The sequence below is a fragment of the Hemitrygon akajei genome, chromosome 10, assembly GCF_048418815.1.
Source record: "Hemitrygon akajei chromosome 10, sHemAka1.3, whole genome shotgun sequence".
Taxonomy (NCBI): Eukaryota; Metazoa; Chordata; class Chondrichthyes; order Myliobatiformes; family Dasyatidae; genus Hemitrygon; species Hemitrygon akajei.
This window is the reverse complement of record NC_133133.1, coordinates 161,561,614-161,584,105: the sequence shown is the minus strand read 5'-3', so window position 1 is coordinate 161,584,105 and position 22,492 is coordinate 161,561,614. Positions and strand designations below refer to the sequence as shown.

At 41.2% G+C, this 22,492-nt stretch overlaps 1 protein-coding gene across 1 annotated transcript in view; it reads right to left on the bottom strand.

Moving 5' to 3' along the window:
- Positions 1–22,492, bottom strand: part of cped1 (cadherin-like and PC-esterase domain containing 1) — a 245,869-nt gene extending 223,377 nt beyond the window's left edge. The window contains exon 1 of the mRNA XM_073059544.1: positions 21,151–22,492. Coding sequence (XP_072915645.1) covers positions 21,151–21,405 — 255 coding nt within the window. The 5' untranslated portion in view covers positions 21,406–22,492. The remainder of the gene's footprint in view (positions 1–21,150) is intronic.

Here is a 22,492-nt window from a genome sequence, read left to right as displayed (position 1 = left end):
ATTATCTGAGGGAATTGTATGAAGCCATTAAAAATCTTACACCACATGTAACCAGCTATCGAATAAACTCTTCTTGGGCTTCCAGCCAGGTACAGGTATCGGTTTTAACTGAAGTTTCGATGACAGGCTCTACCATCTTTGTCAGTGATGACACTAGGCATGTCTAGTCTGGTGGTATATATACTCCTATCATCCATCCCGCCTGACTGGTTAGCTCTCCTCCAATCAGGTTTCCGCTGTCCCAACTTGTTTACAATCGAATTCCAGTTCTTATTTAGAGCAAGACCTTCACCTTTGTTAAAAATTCTTTTTCTCTAGTTTTATTTCAATAGCTTCCTTCATCAAGTGGTTCTAAAAGCCACAGGCGATGCACAGTAGTTTTGAGGTGTCAAAGTCAATCCTGTGGCCATTGTGAATACAATGTTCTGCTACCGCCAATTTCTCCAGGTAACCCGAACAGATACACCTCCTGTGCTCCTTGATGTGGGTTTCCACTGCGCTGATATATGCTGCTCTGTGTTCACAGGGAATCCTGTAAACGCCAGCTGTCCTGAGTCCCAGGTCATCACTGGCCCATACAAGCTGTGGTTTCAGCTTCCTTATCGGTTTGTGGATGGTATTACTGTAATCTGGTATTTCTTCAAGATCCTGGCAACCCTTCCAGAAACCATGGAAATGTAGGGATGGCAGATGGCAGTGACAGGTTAGAATTCCTGGTTTTTCCGTTGGCCCTTTTAAACTGTGCTGCGCCAATCGAAATAAAACTGGAGAAGAAGAATTTTAAGAAAGACGAAGGTCTTGCTCAAAGAAAGAATTGGAATTGGATTATAAACAAGGTGGTACAGCAGAAACCTGACTGGATGAGGACTAAACAATTAGGAGGGATGGACAACGGGGGTATACGAGGGATGATTGATAAGTTCATGGCCTAAGGTAGAAGGAGCCAATTTTAGAAAGCCTAGCACATTTATTTTTCAACATAGTCCCCTCCTACATTCACACACTTAGTCCAGCGGTCATGGAGCATACGGATATCGGACCTCCAGAAAGTGTCCACAGATGGCTGATTGACAAGTTACTGGCCGAAGGTAGAAGGAGATGAGTTATACAGCTCTCGTTACATGCACTTGCTGTTCAACTTGTTGAGTGATTATGCAGAAAGTTTGAAATTAATAACTCATCTCCTCTACCTTAGGCCACGAACTTATCAGTCACCCCTGCCGTGGACACTTTCTGGAGGTCCAAGATCCGTATGCTCCACGACCGCTGGACTAAGTGTGTAAATGTAGGAGGGGACTATGTTGAAAAATAAATGTGCTAGGTTTTCTACAATTGACTCCTACCGTAGGCCACGAACTTATCAATCACCCCTTGTAAATACCACTGGACTAGCCATGCTTGGGCATCATCCCCGATGAAGATGGTAGAATTTTTCATTGAAACATTGGTTTAAAAAAAATATCAATACCTGTACCTGGCTGGAAGCCCAAGAAGAGTTTATTTGTCATATAGTCCAGGAAAGCACTAGATCCTTTTTCCAAATATCATATTTATTTTCCAAAAAAAATACAAGAGTCTTTTATGGTGACAAAAATTAATAGATGCCCAAACTATTGTTCAAATGATAGATGTCTCTTGATTGCATTTGAATTCAATATCTTACAACCCTTTGGAAAGTCATGACAGCTTTGCTTTTCTTATAAAAGCCAATTTCGATGCTGTGTCGAAACATAACATTGAGAGGCCTTTTCCCCTGTCATTTTTAAATATCTTGTCTTAAATAAAAGTCCTGCTTAACTCCGCGTTCCCACATTTTGTCCGTATCTCTTCGCAAAATTCCTGTTCAATCACTTTCAATTATTGTGGAATGAGATTTCCCCATATTTTCATGTAGTTCTTTCTAAATCCTGACAACGCTGAATAAAAACCCTTCATCAGCCACTTGAATCTTTTGCCAAGTATTTTACATCTATCTTCTTTAAATATTAATCATTCAATCTAACAGACCGCCAATAATATTTTGGGGATTATGGGGAGTGTTATCATTTACCAGAACTCAAATACTATTGCTGTAATAGCACGTCAGAGGCTTTCTTATACCCTTCAAGGCCTTTTCAACATCTACAGAGCACAAACCAGAAGCTTGAAGGAATAACACACACAAAGTTCTGGAGGAACTCTGCAGGCCAGGCTGTATCACTGGAAAAGATTAACAACAGTTGACATTTCGGGCCAAGATCCTTCATCGGGACTTCATTAGTCGCAATGAAGGGTCTCAGCCCAAAACATCGACGGCTTGGCCTTTTCCATAGACGCTGTCTGCCCTTTTGAGTTCCTCCAGCATTTTGTGTGCGTTGCTTTGGATTTCCAGCAGCTGCAGATCTTCAAGCTTGACAGAATTCTTTCATCCACTGGATGAGAATTGCACATATGACTCATTTAGTTCCAACACGACATGGGCTGCTTGCTAGCACCTCCTCAACCACCTTGAGCATTCATTTCCTCCAGGAGTGGCACAATGTAGTGGCAACATGTTCTATTTACAAAATGCACTGCAATTGCTCACTCACGCTATTCCAACAATATTTCCCAATCACAAATCTCTACCACCAAGCAGTAATCGCATAAATCCTGGATACCCTCCCCAACGTGCTGAGCTGGTCGCCAGAAGGACCACAGCAGCTTAATGAGGAAGCTCAGTATCACTTTTATTTGAGAAATATGGGATGCGGAATAAATACCACCCTTGCCATTTATGTCCAGATCCTAAAAGTGAACTAACAATTGCCATAATTTCCTGTACAAAAATCGTCTGTTATATCAGTTAATAATTTCAATCTCCTTTTAAAGGCATAGTACTTCTGCATAAATTGTCGCTAACATTAATTGACAAACTGAAATGGTGCTGTCTGGGGTAACAGTCAGTGGCCACTTTATTGGTACACCTGCTTATTAATGCAAATATCTGATCAGCTAATCATGCGGCAGCAATTTGATGCTTAAAACATGCAGACATCATCAAGAGGTTCAGTTGTTGATCAGACCAAACATCAGAATGGGGAAGAAATATGATCGAAGTGACTTTGTGTGTGTTGGTGCCAGATTGGGTGGTTTGAGTACCTCAGAAAAAAGCTGATAACCTGGGATTTTCATACACAACAGTCTCTAGAGCTTACAGAGAATGGTGTAAAAAACAAAAAAAGATCCAGCGAGCAGCAGTGTAGTGGGCAAAAATACCTTGTTAATGAGAGAAGTTAGAAGAGAATGGCCAGACTGGTTCAAGCTGACAGGAAGGTGACAATAACTCAAATAACCACACGTTACAACAGCAGTGTGCAGAAGAGCCTCTCTGAACACACGTCAAACCTTAAAATGGATGAGCTATAGCAGATGACCACAAACATACACTCAGTGGCCTCTTCATTAGGTACAGGAGGTAGCTAATAAAGTGGCCAATGAGTGTAGATTATTGCCCTGAAGCAAATAGAGAAACAAAGTAAAACCATAGATACTGTAAGTCCAAATGAAACATAGGAATTTCTGGAAACTCTCAGCTCAGAAAACAATTGTGTCACTCACTGTAAATATTGCCCGACCTACTGAGTAATTCTATACATTTCTACTTTGATTTCAGAGAAACTTTCCCGTGCTCTCTTTATGCTGGTTCTTCCATCTAGGCGTCCTATCTGTATTGGCAGGTGGTAATGTACATAAAGAGGTTATGTATTTGCTCCTAACCTACTATACCACTGGTTAACTGAACAATGACTGAGTAAGACCTTGTGCCATCATGCAGAGTAATGATAAACAAGGTTCTATAAACACACTATTATTTTCCCTCCCAAGAGGAGTAATTTCTGAAGAATCGGAAGGAAATTTTGGTTGAGGGAGGTTCTGCCCCATTTTTGTTCACCTGTGTGGATTGTCACCTCTCCATCTCAATATTTAGTGGGCATTTCTGGTATTTTCTTCTACAGCTTCAGAGAGGAGACACAAGAACAGAGGAAAATAGCAAGTGTGGGCTATCTGGGGCCTTCAAACCAGCACTGCCATTTAATATGACGGTGGCTCAGCTATACTGAGTTCTTCTTCTGTGCCATACCTCTAATTCCTTGATTTAGTGGGCCAACAGCTTAATCCAGCAGTACTTCACTGGTCACCTTCCTCCAATCTGAAAAGAACCGACTTTTTCCTACTCTGCTTCTGATGAGAGAGCCAGTTTTCAATCCATTCTGTCACTTCTACTGGTACCATGAGCACCAGTTTCCTATGTGGCACTATGCCAAATACTCTCTGGAAATTTAAATATACTACCTTAATAGATTTCCCCTCATTCACTCTTCCTATTACATTCTCAGAGTTTGTTAAAACCTATCAAACTTGATTTACCTTTCATAAACCATGCAGAGTAGGCTTAAATATATTCAGCATTAGCCATTTCCTGTTTGTTTGTTCCATGATTACTGAATGCACATGGGTGGAGACAGATTTCCTTGTGTTCATTGTTATGTAACTCTTAAATTCCTCTTTCACTTCTCTCACAGAATTTGATTTAAATCAATAAATGAATTAAATTAGAGCACTAGTTTTCCTTATCCTGTGATTTTTTTTAAAAAAAACTTCTCCTGGAATACAAATGCTTCCTTAAGGAATGAAAGGTCGTGTTTATCCTCCCCTTCTCCAGAACTGAACTCCCTCAAAGTAGAGGACTTTGATAAAGCTTGATCTGACTATAGTCCTGGACAATAACACTATAAAGTTAGGCACCATTTTTCCCCAATTGTAATCTTATTTAATTTGAATTGTTATTGAGAGAATAAAGCAGCAAAATTACTTTGTAGATAATTTCCCATCATTCATATTTTGCAGCATTTTGATTAATAACTATTGGGAACAGTTTTAAATTGTGGTCACAAACTTGTGTGCAGGAGACTGACAGAGCAAATAAACAAGTATTCCCAACCAAAATGTATTTGCTATAAGTTCTATGTGTTATTCAAAATAACTCAAGATGCAGAACTCAAAGACAGGAAAGATTATCTGATATATTAAACCTGTTCCTTTCATGTGAAACGTCACTGAACTGAGTGTGTTACTCTTCCTTGGTCATTTAGGTATCAGGAGAGATCATTTCACACTGATCTTTTGCTTTTCATTATGAAATGAGGGGAAATTATGCAAATAAATATTAGGTCAATGTTTGCTAAGAGAGAAAGCCAAGTTCACTCCTGAAGTGTCATATGACTTCTCAGTTTACATCTTCAGGAGAAAGTTGCTACAGTAAAATTCAATAATCCAGCATCCTAGTGCCAGATTCGTAGATTTTCCACACTACTGGACATACTATCCTGTGCAAAAGTCTTGGGTGCATAAGTGCCTACGACATTTCCACAACACTGTAATGATTTTAGATATTGCACTATACTGCTGCTGCAGCAAAAAAAAAAAGCAAATTTCATGACATATGAGAGTGATGACGTGGGTCTCTGTTGTGGACAGAGTGGGAAGGGGACATGGAGAGGAAAATCATGGTTGGGACAAGGGAAGGGAGGGGGGAGAAACAAGAAGCACCAGAGAGACACCTTCTGTAATGATCGCTAAACCAGTTGCTTGGAATCAAATGATCTTGCCTGGTGTCTCAGGGCTGGGTGTGTCTGCACCTGTGCCAACCCAAGCCCCTGGCAATCCTCCTCTGCGACCTATCCCACACCTCTCCTGAGATGTTCCACCCTTGCCATTCCCAACATCCTTTGATCCCATCAGATTTACAAACTCACTCTCCACTCCACGTTGACAAATACAGTTCTGGGCAAAAAGCACACACACACTGGAGACTTTTGCACAGTACTGTAAATGTTTCCATTATATTTTTACCCCATATTACATAACAATGCATTGTTGGGTGAATTCTTCAAAGTTTTGCATGTTTGCACTTTCAGACAGGAGTTTGTTCCAAGATCCCTGCAGGCTCAGGAGCAGAATAGAATGTATCCATCCCCATCCCAACTACGGACACATACCCAAACCATAGTCCCAACCCCAGGCTCTGGTCACACAACCATTCCACATTTAGGTGGTCAGGTCACACATCAGAGGCAGGTTATGAATAAATGATACACCAGATTACCAAAGTAAAGCTGCACTAAATGGGGGACCATTGTGATGATTCGAGGTGGGTGGGAGAGTACTCACGGGGGATTACCAGACCTGGATAGGGTGGCAAAGGAAAGTGTGGGAAACATGGTCTTTCCTCAATGGACCACAGAGATCATCCACTTTAAAGGACTTGCCCAGAGAGTAATATTCTGGTCTCTGAACAGTTTCACTTTGAAAAGCTTGCAAACGTTTGTGTCTGCTCTGGTTGTTCCTGTAGCAGAAAGGAAGGTGAAGTCTTCTCTCCCCTTTTCAAGCTTGAAGCTTTGAGCTTCCTGAAGCAGAAGTAACAGCAAAATGAGATTGGAATCAGAATCAGGTTCGTGGTCACCGACGTGCTCTGTGAAGTTTGTTGCGTTGCTCTTTGGCTGTTGTCCTCCACAGAGATGCGGCTATTGTCTTGTTTATTATTTATTGTAACGCCTGCACTGTTTTGTGCACTTTATGCAGTCCTGGGTAGGTCTGTAGTCTAGTGTAGTTTTGTGTTGCTTTACGTAGTTTTTGTATTGTTTCATGTAGCACCATGGTCCTGAAAAACGTTGTCTCGTTTTTACTGTGTACTGTACCAGCAGTTATGGTCGAAATGACAATAAAAAGTGACGTGACTTGAGATCAGCAGCCCGAAATGATCCTGAGGAAAGGAAGCCAAGAATAACTGTGACCTGTGACCCTGATCTTTACAGGTAGAACAGTCCAGACAAAACTGCATTCGAGATCATAGATAGTACTGAGGACTAGAATTCAGTTTGAGTATGGCTTCTTCAAATAGAACGGCCTCAAGGGATAACAAATTAGAAAAAGCTGAGAAATCTGAGAAAATAGATTCTTTTTCAAAAGTAGTTAAGTTTAAAAATTGTATTAGAGACAGAGGTTACATGTTGCATTACTGTTGGGATCTCTTGGAAAATTTCATGTTGGAAAATAAATGTGTGGGCTGAAAACAAAATCACCACAAAATTTTGCCCTAAAATTCTAAGTACTTAGAATGACCACGATGTTGTTCTCTAATAGGAGTTCCTAACCTGGGGTCCACAGACCCTTTGGTTAATGGTAGGGGTCCATGGCATGAAAAGACTGGGAGTCCCTGCTCAACAGGCTGTCCGTTTTCAACCGTAGAACCCCCTTTGTTTGAGCATTGCAAGGAATTTCTAGCCATAAGATTGCCGTGGCATACAACTGTTCTGCTGTCTCCTGAATGAAGATTAGAACAGGATTTGAGCAACCCGTATTTTCTCGTTGTCTATATTTCGGGAAGATGCTAGGAAGAGAAGAATACTGACAGAACGCCTACAAACCTCTTTCCTTGTCTACAAACAATGCTGTAGAATTTTCAAAAGGTACAGTGGGCCCTTACTCAACATCTTATCTGAAATATACTTCCATTAACAATTGAAATTCTGGAAAAACTTTAATTATGCCCTTAAATATTTGTGTGGGACTCAGACACACCCATCTTCTACTTCAGACTGGGTCAAATCCCTCATTCATTACCCATCATTTGCAGAGATATACCGGTATGTATCTAATCTTGGATAGAATTAGATGCTCTGGCACAGCTCTCTCGGAGGGAACAAAAATACAGATTCCGTTACACACAAATATGAGAACTGATGCCCCAGTGTGTATGTTAATCCAGACAATTTTATAACAAAGAAAAATCTAACCAATGCAGTCTTTTCCCACACAGGAAAGGCAGAATTAACATAATAATCCTTGCAATTAAATTGGGAAATGATTATCATTGCAAACCCACCCTAGAAGCTAGTACTTCACTAAACTAAGTTCGGCAATGTTTAGTTTCACTCAGTTTCTGAAAGTAAATGTTGTGTTGAAAGTTTGAAAGCACAGATCTTTAATATTCTTGGCAAGCCTTTTGTTTAAACAAAGTGATCCCAGTGTTTTTTTTCTCAAGGACTGTTCTAACAGAGGCTGAGATTGCATGAGTACAAGTACCTTGTGGCACAGTCCAAGATCTGCCCACCTTATGAATTCAAAGTTATCTGATGACCAGGAGTTACCACATGCACCACAGATGTCTAAACATGAAACTTATGTTCTACAGCCAGAAAAATGTTTAACCCCAAATTACAACCTGTTCCTGTGCAGCATAATCCAGCAGCTCCTAATAAGATCGACAGCTCCTTCCTTTCCAGTCCTGATGAAGAGCCTTGACCTGAAACAGTGATCATTTCCATATATGCTGCCCGATCTGCTGAATTCCACCAGCATTTTGTGTGTGTGTGCAGTTCAATTTTATATTGGCCAGTCAATCAGAACAGCTAAAATGTCTCCTTTTGTCTTTGAGAAGCAACTTCATTCCAGAAACAAATATCTACACAATATTAAACATTAGAGGATTTAAACCTTACTCTAAACAGGCTCTTCAGAAATATTTTCAGATCTTATATCATTACATTTGTACTCACCATCACAAAATCTGACAAATAAAGGCAGAAAATGCAGGAAGTTCTCAACAGTTCAGGTTTCAACTTAATCTGAAAAGTTAACTTTTTCCTCTTCCTACAGAGGAATTCTGACCTGCTGGATATTTTCAAAATATTCTGTTTTTATTTTAGATTTCCAGCATCTTTTTATCTTTTTCTTTTTCTTTTCAAAATCTGACATTGCATTACTACTTTTATAGTTTGTACACATTTCAATTCATTTTTAAATTATGTACCCTGTAGTACAAACATAATCTGCCATTTAAATATGTTTCTGTTTATTCCATTTATATGGTGTGGGATTTAAAGAGCACTGCTTCAAAGTTTAACTGCTCCAACCAAACCAGCAGAAATGAGTTTTGATGATATTATCAAAATAGTGCAAAGCCATTGTTGATTGTAAAACACTTTTGGATTCACAAGTGGAATCAAAAAGAAGGGGAGTCCATTTTAGCATACATTTCTGAATTGAAGAGATTGTCTGAACGTTGTCAGCTTGGTAATGGGCTTAATGATACACGGAGAAATCATTTACTTTGTGGAATCTTAAAAGAAAGCATTCAAAAATAGCTCCAACTGAAGCAGAACTTACATTGAAAAGAGCAGTGGAAATCGCATATCAATGGAAACTACAGTCAGAGATGCAATTGAGTTGCAGCCAGGAATGAAAGCAAGTGTGAATAAAATTGCATAGTCTAAACAGAAACCGGTCTGGCCAAACAAATTGTGTTACCATTGTGGCAGGGGCTCACGTACACCAAACAGATGCAGATTTAAAGATGAAACTTGCAGAAAATGCAACAAAGCAGGACACATATAAAGTGCATGACAGGCAGAAAAAAAAGTTAATGGACTGCACAGGGAAGAGAAAAGGCTAAAAGGTCAAGCTGCAGTTCCAAAAGAGCACTAATCTGCTTGCTGTTGGTGACAAATCTGGTATGATGAGAGACAGAATTGTGTAGTCTTAAGATGTACAATGTGAAAGTTAACAATAGACAAGCAACATGGCTTCCTCCAGAAGTGAAGGGCAAATTAATTAAAATAGAATATGGCACTGTTTCAGTCATTCCACAAAATGAGTTTGAACAATATTTCAAAGATACTGTACTGAAGCCTGCAGATATCCAACTATGAGCTTACATATACTGGAGAAAAGATAACTCCTGTGGGAATGAGCAACACACATAAAACGCTGGAGGAACTCAGCAGGCCAGGCAGCATCTATAGAAAATGGTATTTATATAATATAGTATAATGTGTCTTTAGATGAGGTACATTTTCTGTTGAGTTGGAGTTTATAGCTAAGCAGGGAGGAGAGTTGTGTATTTAATATTTCAATAATATTTTAATAATTTGTCTCATTTAAATAATTCATTATGGGTTATATATAAAAATATTATTTGCATACATCATGCTACCCCCTAATACATGCACACCTCGCTTAAAAGGAAACTAGAAATTAAACCTGTATTTCAGACTTTGGGGCTCCTGTTACACTAGTTTAATGTTTTGAAGGTACAAAACATAACACTCCACAGGTTCCCTCCCACAGTCCAAAGACATACCTAATTGGTAGGTTAATTGGTCACTGCATATTGTCCCGTGAGGAGGCTAGGATTAAATCAGGGGATTGTTGGGTGGCACAGTTTGAAGGGACAGAAGGGTCTGTTCTGCATTGTATCTTAAATAATTTTTTAAAAATAAATTAACAGAACTTTCAGTGTAACTACAAAAATTTAAGGCCCTGCCTAACATAATTCCATGGAAATACAAGTATTTTTAAGCTGAAGTGGAAAGAAGTGCAACTGTAATTACTGTTTTACTAAAAATTATATATTTTTCAACGATATGTTCAGCACTGCAGTTTCAATTGATGTCATGGAATCTCATTTCATGTGATCATGTTTTGGAGAAGTGAACGCAAGTGCTCGAGGGCACTGTGATATTCACGCAGTAGGGATGGGAAAGCCATTATATTGGCATCACAGTTCTTATATCATTCACTTGACTTTCAGCTTCCTATTTGCACGTTTTATAAAGGAAAGAGCTGTATCCTAAACAGCGACTGCTTTCATGTAACCATTTTAATATCAACGGCTGATCATTAGTTCAACTCTTTATTCAAAACCAATAGCCAGGGTACATTACTGATGTGTGAATTAAAATGTTCTGAAGTAACAAATTGCAGAATTTGGGGAGGCACAGTTGTGCAGGAGTTAGAGCTGACCGCGGATGATTCTAGGTGGAGTTTGCACATTCAGTGACCACGCAGTTTTCTTCAAGTGCATCAAAATCCTCCCATACCCTGAAGATAGTGCAGTAACCAGCCACCAGGACATTAACCTGCATGAAGGTGAATGGCAGGGGAGAGATGAAAAGATTGCTGATGTACTCAGGGTGGGGGGGGGGGAGAAGACATAGGGGAGGGAGAAAAGGAGAATATTTTAATTGGGCACCACAGTAGCGTAGTGGTTAATGCGACACCATTACAGCACAGGGCGCCCTCCAAAGGAGTTTTAATGTCCTCCTTGTGGAATATATGGGTTTTCTCCAGCTGCTCCAGTTTCCTCCCACAGTCCAAAGATGTATCAGGTTAATTGGTCATTGTAACTTGTCCTGTAATTAGGCTAGGGTTAAATCGGGGTGATGGGGGGGGGGGGCATGTTGCTGAGCAGTGCAGCTCGAAGAGTCAGAGATACATGGAACAATGGAATATTGCAAGAGATAACGTATAGGTCAGCCTAACAGGCTCCTTCCAATATGAAAGAACATTTTGATCAAATTGATTTTGTAAATAAAATCAATATATTCAGGAAAAAATTCTTTGTTTTCACAGTGACTGATGTTAAATGCAACATTGTTTAGTTTTTTTAATTTCATGCCAGCATCCAGAATTACAAATACTTGCATATATTAACTTGAAAGCATGTCGACTACCATTTTACTGCTGCTCTTTCAATGAATTCTCCATTGAAGGTTAGCATTTTAGCCACTTCAATTTTAGCAAAAGCAGAACCTGATCAAAATGAAACGTGTTCAAAGTAAACTATTGTAGTTTCCTTCCTTTATCTGCAGTTCACAGCATCTGTAGGTAAAGTAAACTACAACAGTTTACTTTGAATGTGAAAGTAATTATTAACTGCACAAGATTAAAACCGGACCAGATTTGATAAGCTATGACAGAATTATTTTGTACCAAAACCTACAAGATAATAACATATCAATTATGGAAATGCAGGCATATTCTGAAACACCATTCTACCTGAAATATACAAGACCCTGAGGAATGTTGACAGGATGGCTATGGAGAGAATTCTTCTCTCCAATATAGAATGAGGAAGACTATTTAAAATCGAGGATAAACCATTTTAGACAGAAAGTGATTATGGCACATAGCAAATCTTTGGAGTCCCCTACCTGATTTGATGGCAAGAGCAGAGTAGTTGAATATTATTAAGGCAGAACTAGGTAGATACATACTTCAGAGTTCCTGTATACATTTATGATGGTGTTAAAGTTGGAAAGACTCCATACAGAAACTGGCACTTCTGCAATCAAAAGACTTCCAGCAACACACCAGGGACAACTACAGGATACCAACCAACCTGTGGGAGGAAATCAGAGCTAATGGCAAAAATCGGATGAAATTACAGGGAGAACATCCCATCTCTACACAGTCGGCTCAGGACTGAACCCAGGTCAGGGGAGCAGTTAGGCAGCAGTGCTGAGGACTGCCCAGAGTAAGTATGGATAAATTTCACCTTCAGCAGGTCCAAACTGACCACCTCCACTATCAAAGCATTTCTGATCTCCATTTCCCACATTTACTTCCACTTCCAGCACCCTTTCCTCTTCTTGTCACAGGTTAAGAGTACTAGAGTGACATTTAACTCAAATAGTTCTCCAATGAAGATCACCTGGTGAGACAAGGTCTCCAACACCGAGGTCCTCTCTCGAGCCTGAATGCCAGCAGCTTCAACTTTGGTGATGTCAGCCCAACTGCACTGGGCAGGACACGTTGTCAGAATGCCTGATGGAAGACTGCCCAAGGACATCGTGTACGGCCAACTGTCCAGTGGTACCCGAAAACGAGGAGGCCAGCGACCACGGTACAAGGATGTTCTGCACAGGAGCCTCAAGAAAGCTGACATTGCCCCATCAGCATGGGAGGATCTGGCTCAAGATCGCTCACAGTGGAGGGACACCATCAGAAAAGGTGTGGACGCTGCTGAGAACAAGCTCATAGAGGCAACAGAGGAAAGGCACAGGAAGCGCCACAACAGAGCTTCTGCCCCTGCTGCCCCTCCAGGCCTCACCTGCCAAGTATGTGGCAAGCAGTGCCTGTCAAGGGTCGGCCTGTACAGCCACTCCAGGACGCACATATCAAACCCCACTGACTGACTGAAAGGAACCATCATCATCCTATGGGATGGATAACCAGAGAGAGAGATGGTTACAAAATATTTTATCTAACACACAATGATAATGTGCATTACTTACAATATCATGGTGACAATAACTGAAGAACAAATGCTTTTTTACTTCTACCACTCGTTCCTGATCAATGGCAAGTGCTCAGCTGAACATAGAAATAACTGCTATGCAGAATAAACTTGCGATGATAAGTGGAATGAAGAAACATACCCAAAATTCTGAAAGAACTCAGCAGGCCAGGCAACATCTAGGATAAGAGCACAGTCGATGTTTCGGGCCGAAACCCTTCAGTAGGACTCCTAAGGGTCTTGTCCTGAAACGTCGACTTTGCTCTTTTCCCAGATGCTGCCTGGCCTGCCGAGTTCTTCCAGCATCTGCTGACTTACTCTTGTTTGTGAATGAAGAAACAGAGTAGAGGAGGAGGGAAGGCTGCATTTCTCTGGTACTTCTTCTGAACTTAACCTGTGCCAAAGCATTTCACTGCCAAGGAAATTGGTCACTATTGTAATACAGGGAAAAGTGAGCATGTAGCAAACTTTCACAGATAGAAATGAAATAAACTACAATATTAAACCAATATGCCTCCTAGATGCAAGCATCTAAGAGAAAGGCTCCCAACCTGGGGTCCATGGCCAACTTGGTTCAGGGTGGGGGTCCATGGCATAATAAAGGTTGGGAACCCCTTATCTAAGAGGCAAGTTTTGAATAGACAAATATTGAAATCATGTACAAAAATTAACTAATCTGACAGGGAATTAGTCTCGGTGCAGGACCGATAGGGCAGTGTAGATTATGTACGCAAACCTCTAAAGAGGGACTTTAATCCACTGCCTTTTAGTGTGTGAGAATGCTACTAGCAAGCCATGGTTAACAAGACATGAACTAAACCTGCTGGCATTTACCCATGTGATTTGTTATTTTTGGCTTTTCACAGCTTTTTAAAACTCCTGAGCAAGGAATCTGCAAAGTTACAGTTTGCTTCAGAGGTGATCTTTGCTGTACTTGACTGAACTGTGATCGGTTATCTTAAATAGCTCACACAATTTTACAAATTTCTGAAGCCTCTGATCCAACATGTATTGAGAACTTGACCTTCCCAATCTTTAATTTCCTTCCCCTTCCCAACCCTCATCCAAACTGGTCTAGATAGCATAGGTTGAAAAACAGCAGGCCAGTGTATGGTGGTGCACTTTGGGAGGACCAACTAGGCCAGGACTTGCACAGTAAACGGTAGGGCACTGAGGAGTGCAACAGAGTAGAGGGATCTGGGAATATAGATCTACAATTCCTTGAAAATTGCATCACAGTTAGATAGGGTCATAGAGAACTTTTGACACATTGGCTTTCATACATCATATTAGTGAGTCCAGGCATTGGGGTGCTATGTTGAAATTGTAGAACACATTATTCGGTCACCCACCTACAGGAAAGATGTACCGTAAATAAGATTGAAAGAATGCAGAGAAAATTTGCAAGGATGTTGCTGAGACTAGAGGACCTGAGTTATAGGGGAAGGCAGAATAGGTTAGGACTTCATTGTCTGGAGCGTAGGAGATCTGACAGAGGTAGACGGAATTATGACTGGTATGGATAGAGTAAATACAAGCAGGCTTTTTCCAGAGGTTAAGTGAGACCACATCTTGAAGTCATGGGTTAAGTGTGAAAGGTGAAATGTTCAAGGGGAACGAAAGGTGGAACCTCTTCACTCAGAGGATGGTAAAAGTGGTAGACGCAGGTTTGATTTCAACAGTGAAGTGAAAATTGGATAAGTTCATGGATGGGAGAGGTATGGAGGGCAATGGTCCAGGTAAAGGTCAAATGGGACCAGGGAAAATAATAACATTACATCGTTTAGATGGGCCGAAGGCCTGCTTCTCTGTGCTGCAGTGTTCCATATCAAGTTGCAAAAGGAACAGAATGATATAGCACAGGAACAGGCCCTTCAGCCCACAATCATGTGCCAAACCAATTCAATTAGCAAACCAAATGGACAACCAAACAAATCCCCTCTGCCTAGACAATGTCTATAGTCTTCCTTTTCGCTCATTCATCTGCCCATCTAAATGCCTCTACCACCACCCCAGACAGCACATTGCAGGCACCCACTCTGTTAAAAAAACCACTTTCTCCTCTCATCTTTTTTTTTGTAATTCAAATTTTTATTATTCTTTATTCTTATTTTACAAATCAGCACAGCATATCATAGAGCAGATACAGTACAGCATATTTACACAGCCATCCCATGACCCCCTTAACCCCTCTCACCTTAAATGCACGCCGTCTGGTGTTAGGCATTTCAACCTCAGGAAGATGCTGCCTCTCTATCTATGCCTCTCATAATCTTATAAACCTTCATCAGATCTCCCCTCAGCCTCTGCTACTCCAGAGAAAACAACCCAACTTTTTCCCAACCTCTTGTGATAGCACATGGCTTTTAATCCAGGCAGAATTCTGGTAAACCTCTTCTGCACCCTCTCCAAAGCCTTTACTTCCATCCTATGATGAGGTATACAATACTCCAGATTCAGCCTAACTAGAGTTTTATAAAGCTGCAACACAACTTCCTCACTTTTGAACTCAGTGCCTCCACTAACAACAGTAACACTAACAACCACCCTATCAACCTGAGTAACCACTTTCGGAGAGCTATAAACCTGGATCCTTTGCTCAGTACATTGTTGCCCTTATGGTCTTGCCCTTATCAGTGTACTGTTACTTTATATTTGACCTAGCAAGGTGAAACACCTCACAATTGGCCGAGTTAAACACCATCTACCTTACCTTCACCCACATCTGCAACTGATCTATATCCCACTGTATTCTTTGCCAATCTTCAACGTTATCCACAACACCAAGTTACTAACACGTTCATCTACATTTTCATCAAGATCATTTATATACACACAAATAGCAAAGGAGATTTAATTTCATTTGGTATTCCACTCACAATACATTTGGTTTTCATAGCAATTTAAAAAACACAATGTTCAGCCCATTATAATGGATTCATGCTAAATTCTGTGCCTTCGAATAATGGCTTAGATTGGCAAGTCCTGCGTCATCCTAATTTCTGTTCTTCACTGCTTTTCAATGATTTAGTATCCCTTAGATAGATACTTTATTTACCCCTAAGGAAATTATAGTGTCACAGTAGCATTACAAGTGCACAGATACACAAATATAGGAAGAGAAGGAAGAATAAAAAAGTAAATTACCTCAAACAGTCTAACAGGAGGGAGTCATCACTCCCCCAGCTATAGGTTGACTCATTATAGAGCCCAGTGGCCAAGGGTAAGAATGATCTCAGAGTGCTTTTTGGAACAGCACAATTGTCTTAGTCTATTACTAAAAGTGCTCCTCTGTTCTGCCGAGGTTGCATGCAGAGGATGAGAAACATTGTCTAGAATTGCCAGGATTTTCCGTAGGGTCCTTTGTTCCACCACATGCTCCAGTGTGTCCAGTTTGACTCCGATAAAAGAGCCAGCATTTCTAATCAGTTTATTGAGCCTGTTGGCACAACCCATGTTGATGCCATTGCCCCCAGCACACCATCACATAGAAAATTTCACTGGTGACAACAGTGGTAGAACATCTGAAGGAAAAGCCTACATACTCCAAAGGACCACAGTCTCTTCTTAACGTAGAGGTGATTCTGGCCCTTGTACACAGCCTCTGTGTTGGTGCTCCACTCAAGTCTGTCATCCAGATGAACCACCAGGTACTTAGAGGTCCACACAACATCCACGTCCTCACCATCAATAGGAACAGGGAGCAGTGCAGCTTTAGTCTTCCAAGGGTCCATCACCATCTCCTTTGTCTTACTGATTCAACTGCAGATGATTCAACTTGCACCATTTGACGAAGTCCTCCACCAGGACCCTGTATTCATCTTCCTGTCCTCCCTTTATACACCAACTATTGCTGAGTCATCAGAGAATTTCTGCAGATGACATGACTAAAGTTTGGGGTATACAGGGTAAACAGGAAGGGAGCCAATACAGTCCCCTGTGAGACCCCAATTCAGAGATGTCTGTCACACAGCTCTGAAGCCACACAAACTGTGGTCTGCCAGTCAGGTAGTCCATTATCCAGGACACAATGGAAATGCCAACCTGCATTGAACAGAGCTTTTCTCCAGCAATAAGGACCGTACAGCATTGAAGGCACTCAAGAAATCAATCATCGTGATTCTCACAGTGCCGCCCTGCTTATCCAAATGGGAGTCGGCCCAGTTCAGCAGGTAGATGACAGCATTGACAACTCCAATGTGCTCCTGGTAGGCAAACTGCAGGGGATCAAGAGCTGATCTGACCAAAGATCAGAGGCAAGTCAAAACCAGCTTTTCTCATGTCTTCAGAATGTGTGAAGTCAGGGCCACTGGACTGGACTAAGTTATGACTTTCGGTTTGGCCCTTCTTGGGTAGTGGGACCACACATGATGTTTCCCGCACAGTCGGGACCCTTTCCAGGCCGAGACTCATATTGAAAATGCGCTGGAGAACACACAGCTGCTTAACACACTCCTTCGAGACCTTGGGGTTCACACTATCTGGTCCCAATGCTTTGCCGTGTCTGAGTTTCCCCAGGGCCCTTTTCACCTGCTGAGTAGTGAAGGTGAGTCGATGACGACTGGGGAGTTGGTGGAAGGTGGGGGTTGGGGGCAGTGAAGATTGGGATGACAGCAGTTGGTATGTAGAGGTGTGGATGGTAGGTGCCAGGCTAGGACGGGATGTAGACAGTGGTAGCCTGTGTTGTTCATCCACATGTTGAAGTGGCGGGGGGGTAGGAAGGAGGAGGGGAGACTTTGGTGCTGAGGGAGCATTGGGTGCCTCATCACCTGGACTGGTGTGCTGAGGGGGTGTCAGCAGGAGGGCAATTGTCAAACCCATTGAAGAATCAGTTTAACTTATTAGCCCATTCATTGCTGCATTCTGACGCTCTACAGCTAGGCTGATTGAAGCCGGTGACGTTCTGCATGCCACTCCATACCTCCCCTGTGCTACTCTGCCCAAGTTTGTTCTCCAGCTCTCGCCTGTATTCCTCTTTAGCCACCCTTGATCTTCTCCTTTAGCTCTCCCGGCACTTTTCAATTCCTCTCTGTCTCCTGATCTAAAGGGTCTCCTTTTGCAATTGAGAAGAGCCTTTAGATCACCGGTGACCCATGGTTTGTTGTTAGGGAATGTTTAAAAATTGCATGAAATAAAATTATTTTGACTTGTAAGCATTAGCCTCAAGTAATTAATTAGCACATTTGGCCTATTTTTGTTTGTTAGCTTCAGTGATGTTCATCCCATCAAAGTGTTTATGGTATGTACCACATCTGTCCAGCCGAGAATATTTCACTTTAAAATGTGTTACCACTTGTACACGATTGCAAAACTGATCTCCCATCTAAACCCTTGAATGCATGCCAAGCGAGGGCATATTAGCTAACATTTAATCTTTCAATTCATAGCAAGACATTCTTTATACTTGTGATCTGGCTATGTAGTGGGATGAGAAGTTTATGACACTAATAATAGTATAACTTTGGTAATGTACATAATTTTCAAAACTTCTGTAGGGCTCAGCCCCATCAATGTTAATACACACAGGGATCACACTATTTTTTAAAAAAAATTTCCTTGCTTCCAGAAAAGTAAATGGAAGTCATTCAAAAAAAAAAATCACTGTACAGTTTAGCCAGTCCGTAACACAAATAGCAACAAACTATATGCAAACGTGTTGTGAAATATAACCAAATAAACCTAATGGCTTTGTGACCCTCAGGATGCATTCTGTATTGGTAAGAGTTGGAGAAAGCCAGCATGCTTCTTGCTGTTGCCTCCTCCTGGAATGGATTGGCATTTATTCTATAATGTTCATCTTTCATAACAGTTAACTATGTTCCATGAACAAAATAAAAGCCTTTGGGTTATTAAACTTGAAAACCTCTGCAATAATATATTCCAACAAGTTGCCAAACTAGACCATTATTATATCTCGATTCCAGGCATAACTTCCTCAACTGTACAGTTTTAAAGTGCACAAGGGAAGAGTGGGACTCACTATTACAAATATTAATTGGGTTTAAATAATCACTAAAAGAACCAGAAAGAAACGTCCTTACATAGCTGCTACAGTTTGGAATGTGTCACCTCAACAAATTCAATAATAAGTGACAAAAGGGATTAACTGCTTCTTTCCATGGATGCCATTTGACCTGGTGAGTTTTTCCCTAACATTTTCAGCTACATCACCATTTGGTGGTTGTTTTGTTAATATTTTCGAAAGGGGGTGAATGAAAAACATTCTTAATGGAGAACAGATTCATAGAAAAGTACAGCACAACAGATGCGACCCTTTGGCCCTATCTAGCCCATGTCGAAATACTTAAGCTGCCTACTCCCATCGACCTGCTCAGGGGCCATCCCCTCCATACACGTACCCAAACTTCGCTCAGAGGTTGAAATCGAGCTTGCATGTACCACTTGTGCTGACAGCTGGTTCCACGCTCTCGCGACCCTCTGAGTGAAGAAGTTTCCCTTAAGCTTTTCAGCTTTCACCCTTAACCCATGACCTCTGTTTATAGTCCCACCCAACCTCAGTGGAAAAAGCCTGCATTTACCCCACCTATACCTTGCTTATCTCTAGGCAACTTATTAATTGGTGGCTCAAAAAAAAGAGGGGTTGAATGGCCTCTTCTTGAGGAGCAGCAGCATTCCAAGATACGATTACAAATTCCAGGATACCCGTTCGAAATCCAAGATAACTACTACTCAAAGATCAATTGAATTTGATGGGACGCGCTTCCTCACTGGGCGCTTGCCAGTGCTGGGCTAACTATTGTGTTCCTATGTTCCTGCTCAATTACCTTCTGAAGTACCGAGATAACACGCAGAGTTTTGTTTCTGAACAGCAATTCAGCAAGAGACGAGGCCGTCACAGATAACACAGGCAAGGTTGTTACCTTACCTGTTTGGAATCAATCCTCCAAAACTGAATTGTCCGGGATAATGAAGCATTTCAAATTAGAAAGAGTTCGGAACTGGTACTATATCTGATATCCCCCTCCAAAAGTAATGACATCGGATTAATTTTCTGCCTCTTCAACATATTTAGGTGAAATGTTTCTTTTCACAGAATGCTTAATCCACCGAAACGTCATCTTTAAGCAGCTTTTTAGATAGATAATGAAGACAATTAATTTGACAATAATGGCAAGGCTATCGAATAGTTTCCAAACGAAGAGTGGAATTGCGGAAGGAAGGATAGAAACTTAATTGGCAGTTTAAATTAATAAGCTTTGAATGAAGGACTCCCGCCATCATAATTGGTAACACAGCTGGAAGTGATAAACGAGGATTGGGGCGCTTGAATTTTAAAACTTCAAGATTGCTTAAAAATTCTCTCCAAGGTTTTCTTTCTAAACATAAATTTTAAGATGCCAAGAACATGCAAAATCAGGCCAATTTAGTGGATTACTTTCTGGATTACAGTTTATTTACTAATCTGAAAAATTTACATACGTTCGACGCCTGTTCCCAATGATGATCTAACATGGCGCTGTAATGAAATTTCTTAGTAGCTTCTACACAAGGGACGTTGTTGAAATGGGATGATCGGAAATAAACTTCTGGAACTGTCCTTGTATCGTTTTTCAAGATTTAAAAGTCAGATTACTGACTGATGTACATGTTTAAAGCTGTCTATCCCCCACTTGAACTCTTGAACCGGGTCCTGTAACATCCGCCCCTTGGAAGCGTTTCATCGACTTCAGTACTAAAAATAAGCCAAAACTTTATCCGTCAATAAGCGACTGTTGTCAGCTCCCAGCTCAATAAATCAAGTCTCATCCATCTTTCACCCCCTCGTTATTGGCAGCTATTTGAACTTCAAGCGACAAGTCACAAAATCCCAACCGGACATATCAATGACCCGAAAGCCTTACCATTTTCCCACTGGAAATCCTACTAACTTTAAATCAGAGTGTCGCCGAGTTCTTTATTGTTTATCTATGGCAGCGCTTTGTTTGTACTACTTCTGTAAAGTCCCAAGTCCGAAAAAAAGGGGGAAACATAAAACTGAGCTTTTATTCAATTACCTACTGTTTACATACACTAAGTATGATTGTTCCCACCTCGATCAGGTTTTGAAGTGCAGCGAGTCCAGAAATGCATTTAGGATTCCCGTCAGATTCCTGCCCGTTTCTTGGGACTTGTGTTGATTTATTCCAGGAGCTATGCTTCAGTTCAAGGGGACTGATGCTGCCTGCTCTGAGTCGGAAGACCGTGAGTGATGGGTAAACCAAGCATACTGCGATCGCCACCACCAATAGTACAGAATGAGAACATTTCAGCCGGCGACAGTGTGCCAGGGCGAGGCGAACACACATGTCGACAGCGCTCGGCGCAAAGGCACCCTCACTGCATTTAACTGGCACTAGCTCAAGAAATTACAGTCACGGCAACACGCCGATCACGTCAAGCTTGTGTCCCCAGGGCTTACAACAACCCGGTCGTGTGTCTGTCTGATACTCTTCGGATTTGCCACTACCTAATTCTGGGGCACTTCCAATCAATTGCCCGTCAGGAGATACAACGGTCGCTTCTGCTCGGTCACATCATCCTGTCCGGCGCACGACTTGACTGGTAGAACACGGCTCGAAACCACAGCAGCGGCTGTTCCAGCTCCAATCCGGCTCTAAAAGTCTCCTCTAAGTAAAGCGAACTGTAAGAGTGAGGGGAGGGCAAAGTAAATCTTCAATCGAATCTAAATGGAAAACTTCTGAATTCACGCCCACGACAGGAAGAAGCTTCATATTCCAGCAGCTGATAAAAATGTATTAAATCAGCCATAACGGCTTCCCGCTTTTCGCAGTTCAGTCTCTTCAGCTTTCGATATACGTCGACACGGAGGCTCAGGGATTAATACACGTTCGATGGCAAAGTTCCTTATCATCGAAGTTAACTTTTCCTCCAGCTTTCAGTTTTAAAAAATAATTCTATTTGTGCTATACAGCGGGTACAGAAAGCAGCTGCCATCGATTGCTAGAAGCAATCCCCGATTAAAACCAGTTGGAGCTGTTGTGCTTAATAAGACTTCAGTGAAAATAGTTTGAGAGCAGCACCAGTGACCAATTGAATTGTTAAAATACAAATAATTATCAAGCGAAATAAATAACTTTTTTTGTCCTTTTCATTCGATTCTGAGACCATCCTTTCCCGCTTGTTTAATCAGACCTCACTTTCCATAACTTATGGTTTCCGTTAAAATCACAAAAAGTAAACAGTTCAGGATGAGGCCAGAATCCTTTCACAGGGTAGGCGGAAACATTGCCAATATTTATATTTAAAGTGAAAGCCATTGCATATCTTAGGTCACACTTCCTTAAATATTGCCTTACTCAAACATTGAATCTAGCCGATAAATGTTGTAACTGTGTTTGTGCACCTTTGCTAATCATAATTAAAAGATTTTAG